We start from the raw sequence: 6,210 nt of genomic DNA, 5'->3' as shown, positions 1-6,210 counted from the left end.
TGAGTTTCTATGACTTTATTTAGAGCAGGATTGTAAAATTATACAGTCTTTCATACATACATACATACTTCCTTTGAGTGTTTGAACATACAGCAACAGCATGCACCTCTGTGAGCTCTGAAGATCAAGGATTAGGATTAAGGATTTGACATGATTCTGAATCCACTATCTCTCTTTCTCTAACTCTGTGAGAAGTTGGAGAGCCTTTATCCCAACAATGTCCCACATAACACACACACATACACAGACGCGCGCGCTTCATGCTGAGAATGGGTGGCAACACCCTCACCTCAACCTGTCTAGCGCGGGATTAAAGTCTCATGCGACCATAGCCATTCCTCAACTGCTTATGTACAGATGCTGCACCACATTACAATACCTAGGCTAGCTGATTGTTCACTGCACTCGTATTCTGACAACTCAATCAACATACCATGCGTTTGTCAGAACCTAAACGCTTTGATTTGACAAATCATCCGCTACGTCCAGTTGCAATCACAATCTGTTGTTTTCCTTTCCAATTACATAATGCGAAAGTGATTTGGTCTTTTTGTGATGTCTGCTACTTTTGTCATTACATGTCATAAAATGTAACTTACTCTACATAATCTTTCAAATATTGCCACATCCTTTCCAAACTAAACAAACACATAATACTACAAGCAGCTATTTCCAACACTGACAAAATTCAATCCACTTTCATAAGAGCTGATATCATATGTACATGCCATTTGAACTCTGCTTGTGAAGTTAAAATTTGCTTTACACATTTGTCTTCAAATGAGACCCCTACCTATGAAGACAACCATCTTAAATGAAGGAGTCAAGACAATACAGCATAAACAAAGAAAATTCAAGCAAGACTAAATGAATGCCAATTAATTGTGGCCATTTTAATATGCCAATGAATCACCTATTACTTTGCCATAGTAAGTAGGGAGGTGAATCAGTTAGGAGACTTTGATGTTTCAGGGGAAACCCCCAGATCCTACTCATCAAGGACCTCAAATTTTACCTTTTCTCAACCGCAGCTATTACTTTGAGATTTTTCTTTAAGACAGAAGAATCAAGCAATGTCATATCACCAACATGCAAGAGAAATTTGATCCCCTGTACAGGACTCGTGCAAATCATTTCTTCACTTGTCGCACTGCGTGCAGAGCAACAGCGCCTCCTTCACCAGAGCTCCTATGGCCCTGTAACCAAGGCGCATATTTCAGGCATCCATCGGAAATCATGGCAGATTATTCACTGCCTTATATATGGTGATTAGTATAGTTTCTATGTACAATCGCCTCTAAAACTGTTTACATACTTGTTGCTCTGAAGTTGAATTTGCTGACTTTCACTGAGGGGTAGATTCCATTTTAAAAAAATCACTAAGGTATATAACAACATCAAATTAACATGCACTTCAAAATCTGTACGGGTGAAAGAGCTAACATTTATCAAGAGGGAAATTTTATCACGCTTTCACTCTGTGTTCATTTATTACTCTGGAGATCGGATACCAAATCAAGAATCATAACCGCCATGTAGCAAAATCCAGGTGAAAAGTGAGAGCGAGATAAAAGCAAAGGTGAAAGGTGAACTGTGTGCCTACACAGCCGGCTTCAGGCAAATTCATTCAGTTGTCATGCAGCTGAGCAAATGGATACACTAATGCTTTCAAACACACATACACACACAAACGCACACACACACGCACACACGCACACATGCAGGGGAAATATGGGTCATTCCCATAGTGAGATTACATCGGTCATACTTGAAAGCGAGGGATCGCATAACTACTGGATGCAAACTGTACACCTCATCTTACAGAGTAGATTCTAAATTCTTTTCAGGTCAGACAACCAGTAGAATAACGGGGAACATTTTTTCCCCCTTCACATATAAAAGTTTGTTGGTTGTTTATTTCTGCTACTTTGGAGAATTATTTCTCTTCATGCTGCTTACAGGAACTTTATGCACTCTTGTTGAGGCAGTCCTCCACGTGGCGCTGGAAGTCAAGCTGACTGATCTGGGGGTCCAGAAGCCCGTGGCAGACAGGACACAGCTTGGCAAAGTGCCGCTGGACGTGCTTGACGAAATCCTCCTCCGGGTACGTGGGCGGGAACTCGATGACGCACTCGGGACACTTCTTGGGCTCGAGCGGGTGGAACGGGTTGGGCGGCAGTTCGGGCGCCGAGGGGGTGACGTCGACCGGGGTGCCGTCGGAAGCCACCATTGGAGGAGTGGTAGGAGGGGCGGAGTCCGGGCTGTATAGGTCTACCTCTGGTGTGTTGCCTTCCTCAGGAAACTCTTGGGCATCAACAAACTGGGCATCCTCCCTGAAATAATGGACAGTGAATGATACTAGAGTTTATTTTGTGCAGGGCTTTTTGATTATAGCAGCTTTTGTAAACATCAATTTTTTTGCAAGCTTAACTTTTTTGTGTTTTGTGGCTCGAAGACATGTTTGCAGGTTCTTGAATTATTGCTGGATACTCATATGTTTTCATCTAGTGCACTGAAAATGTGTGCAAATTGATGTGCTTCCCAATCCATTTGAATGTATGGTCATGAGTAATGTCTGTGTATGTACAGGTGTGTGTAAGTGTATGTGCTGTGTACGAGTGTGTGTGTGTGTGTGTGTGTTTGCCTATCGGTAGTTCATTGTTTGCGAGTCGTGAATGTGGTATGTGTGCTTGTATAGGTGGGTGTGTGCTGGTGTGTGTATGTATGTGTGTATGATAGGATGACTTGCCTTCCACTTATTGCTCTTTTTGGAGGCATCATACTTTCAGATTTGACAAAGATGGGAAAGGGGGAGGTTGTATGACAATGATTTTCAGCCTTGAACAGCCCTATCTGGGGGCATGGAAGAATAATAAACAAGGTAATACTCTACAGTAATATGGCAAGTACAGGCAGTCAAAGTAATCATATACATGTACAATGTAGGCCTACATACACCTATACAATACATAACAGAAAAGTGTAAATAATATCAAAACATATTATGCATATATTACACTAATGGAGACATCGAGATCTAGACATAACCCGGCAGAAATGAGCCAATTTTTTAAAAGAATTTAACATTTCTAGAGTAAAAAGCTGAAAGACATGTATAAACCCACCTCTCATCATCCGTGTGTTCCTGCTGCACCATGGCGCCCTCGCCCAGCCTCCCTTCCATTTGGGATGACACCATCTTGATGGCCGCTATCTTGCCTGCTTGAAGGAGAGAATACGTATGATCAGTGTGGTTGTCTTCCCAACTACAGTGGACTCCCATTATAACGAAGTCCTCGGGACCGGCAATTTTCTTCCGTTATAGCGAAATTTCATTATAACCGAACAAATAAACAATAAAGATACATAGAGCAAATAATGTTGCGGCCTGAATTTTAATTTCGTTGTAACCGGAATTTCGTTATAACGGGAGTGCACCGTACCTCTACACTCAGCAATCTAATGTAAGCTGATGGATAATGAATCATAACAAATCCTGTGACCCTATACACTGTGTATGCTGAAAACACAGAACACCAAAACACTTGACACCGCTGAGAATGTTTCCAAAGTACCTCCCACACTTACATGACATCCACGACTTTACTAGGGAGATAGCAGATTTATATCCCTCCTCATCCTTTGATTAATGTTTCCATTTCCCGGGAAGTTGGCAAGTTTGGAAAGCAGCTGGCAAATTGGAAAGTTTTGTGGATGGCTTGAATACAGATGGCTCAAGTTGTGTAGTCAATTACACAAATAAAGATTATGAAAAATCTCTTCTGAGGTATACATGGCTAAAATCATATTCATCAACATCATTTTTCATTTTTACTGTGCTGTTTCAAATAAACTGCTTTGCAGTAAGCTTCTACGTTCTCGCACAATCGGCTGTAAAGGAAATAAAAGTCACAATTTCCCATTTGACACTGAGAAATGTGTACAAAAGTCTAAACTACCTGTATCATGTTTGACAATTTCAAGTGCGACTCCTGCAAATTGCACGGCCAAAGAGTTATTGGTTCATAACATTAGTGTGTGCACACTAATTTTTTAAATCCAACTTGTCCTTGTGGTCCTCTGCTCCTCATCACCAATAAAGAAGCAGGTAAAGAATAACCCTTTCATTGCAGGGGACTTTGAACAGTGTGCACAATACCATGGGGTTTTCTGTGCCAATCAGCACAGAGAGCTTACAAAGAGTTAAAGGCGCATTCCAGACAATTTTCTTAATTTCACATCATGTCGTACATAAATCGACAACTCCATGTATAGATTTATAGAATTTATTGTGGTCCTTGAGCAGAGAAACAATACTCTGAAAAATCTTAAACAAATTACACTGGACGGTGTTGATGACATAGGAGTATCACATATTTCAGAAATGTAGCAGTGTAATTCCATTACAAAACAACTTGCTTAACATGTTCACGTGTGTAGAATGTATGCATGCCATCTTCTTTTGTTCAGCCTCCTTGAATCCCAACTCATGCATTCTTATGGTGACCCTGCCGTGTCATCATCCTTGTTCATTGCAAATTGTTGTAAATTTTGAAAACATTCTTATTCCTCAACCCAATCACTATAAATTCTGAGACTCTGTACTCAGTATAACTAATTTATAGTTGTTCAAATGTAAAAGTCTGAAAATCATCCAGAGGTCTCCTTCTGTGTCAGGGACTTTAAAAACAGTGTGCATAATGTTGCAGGGTTTTTCTCTGTGCCAATCGGCACTCAAAGCTCACGAAGGATTACTGCTTTGGTGAGCAGCTGACAACCATACCTTCAGGTAGGACGTCCGGCTGCAGGGGTTCCGGCAGGCGGGAAGGCGGGATGGAGTCGCAGGCATCGGACAGCACGGCATCCTCCATGTCTGGCGGGTAGCAGATGCTGTTCAGGTTCACGCTCCCCATGGACATCCCAAAGAGCTGTTCGGGGTTGCGATTCTCCCCCGCCTCCGGGGACGCGTAGGGGTTGCCGAAGCGGGTCTGCATTCCTCCGACAACGCCGCCGGAACTGGACAGAAAAACAAGCCCATGCATCAGTGTTCATTTAGATTAGCTTAACCTGGTCCACAATATGGTCTATGGCACAAGTATGACTTACAATACGACACTGATTAGAATATGACAGAAAACGTCCAGTACTGTTCTCAGAAGACTCAACCTCACTACTTCCAGCAAATGAAAGTTGACCTGCACTGGAGTTTGGGACTTCAGTCCAATGTCTACATGGAGAAAATGTAACGGATACATGAATCAACAGTTCTCAGCCCCTTTGCAGAAAAGCAAAAAGACCTTCTGAAAAAGGGACTCCTAATAAATGCAAATACTTTGGAAACAACATATCGTCGCTGGGGTGACAAGACCTTGTATCTGCAATTTTGGTGAAAATGACTTTTTGGGATTAATGGTCAAATAATGGGTTAAGTGATGTCCTGTCCAAATCCCAACTGTCTTACTCCAAAATTGAAGCCACCACGGCATGTCAAAGGAAAGGCTATCCCATTCGCCACAGTGCTTTGGCTGCCATGTTTTTGGCTGTCCTGAACATTGGACATTTTGTAGATACGTGGTCTTGTCGCCCCAGCGACGATATACTAAAAAAAAAATTATATACTATGGTCATGATGTTGACATCACTTAAAATTCCTTTGAAAGCGGGAATCTCCCCATAAATCTCTTCTACACAACCTGTTCATGCTGAAATTCTAATAAGAGGACACTGACAATCTTCTGATTGGAAGTACACTTAATACCGTGAGGGTTAATTTTTCACATGTTTATGATGTCGATTAAACTGCATGAAGAGCAACGTATCTCAGTGTATATCAAGTAGCTGCCATATTTGTTTCTGCTGTGTGGGTATGACATTTACAGCACAACGGTGATGGGTCAGATTGCCCTACCTTGGTGGAGCGCTGGGCTGGGCGTAGGGGTTGGGAAACTGGGTGTGGCGGGCGACCTCCGTGATCTCGTTGGAGTCTGTCATGGAGGAGGAGGAGTTCTGTGAGTCCATGTCAAACTTGATGCTCTCGTAGCTGTGCTTCATGTTGGTGTAGTCGTTCAGCAGCTTGTTGTGCTTCTCCTGTAGCTCCCTATTCTTGCCCTGAAGCAAACACATAAACAGACAGACAAACGCAATGCCGAGCAATCAAACAACATTTGCTAGACATCTTGACATGTGACTGACATCTTGACTGAGGGCGGT

General features: G+C 42.2%; 1 protein-coding gene across 1 annotated transcript in view; it reads right to left on the bottom strand.

Annotated features, from left to right (window-relative positions):
* Positions 1-244: 244 nt before the first annotated feature.
* Positions 245-6,210, bottom strand: part of LOC139739074 (uncharacterized) — a 28,647-nt gene continuing 22,681 nt past the window's right edge. The window contains exons 14-17 of the mRNA XM_071649686.1: positions 5,909-6,108; positions 4,784-5,016; positions 3,126-3,219; positions 245-2,333 (exon numbers count right to left, since the gene is read on the bottom strand). Of these exons, the coding sequence (XP_071505787.1) occupies positions 1,967-2,333; positions 3,126-3,219; positions 4,784-5,016; positions 5,909-6,108 (894 nt within the window). The 3' untranslated portion in view covers positions 245-1,966. The remainder of the gene's footprint in view (positions 2,334-3,125; positions 3,220-4,783; positions 5,017-5,908; positions 6,109-6,210) is intronic.

The sequence above is a fragment of the Diadema antillarum genome, unplaced genomic scaffold (genome assembly GCF_040938485.1).
Source record: "Diadema antillarum isolate AM-2024a unplaced genomic scaffold, OU_Dant_1.0 seq00000782_RagTag, whole genome shotgun sequence".
Classification (NCBI taxonomy): Eukaryota; Metazoa; Echinodermata; class Echinoidea; order Diadematoida; family Diadematidae; genus Diadema; species Diadema antillarum.
The sequence above is the reverse complement of the archived record's forward strand: the minus strand, read 5'-3'. Positions and strand labels throughout refer to the sequence as shown.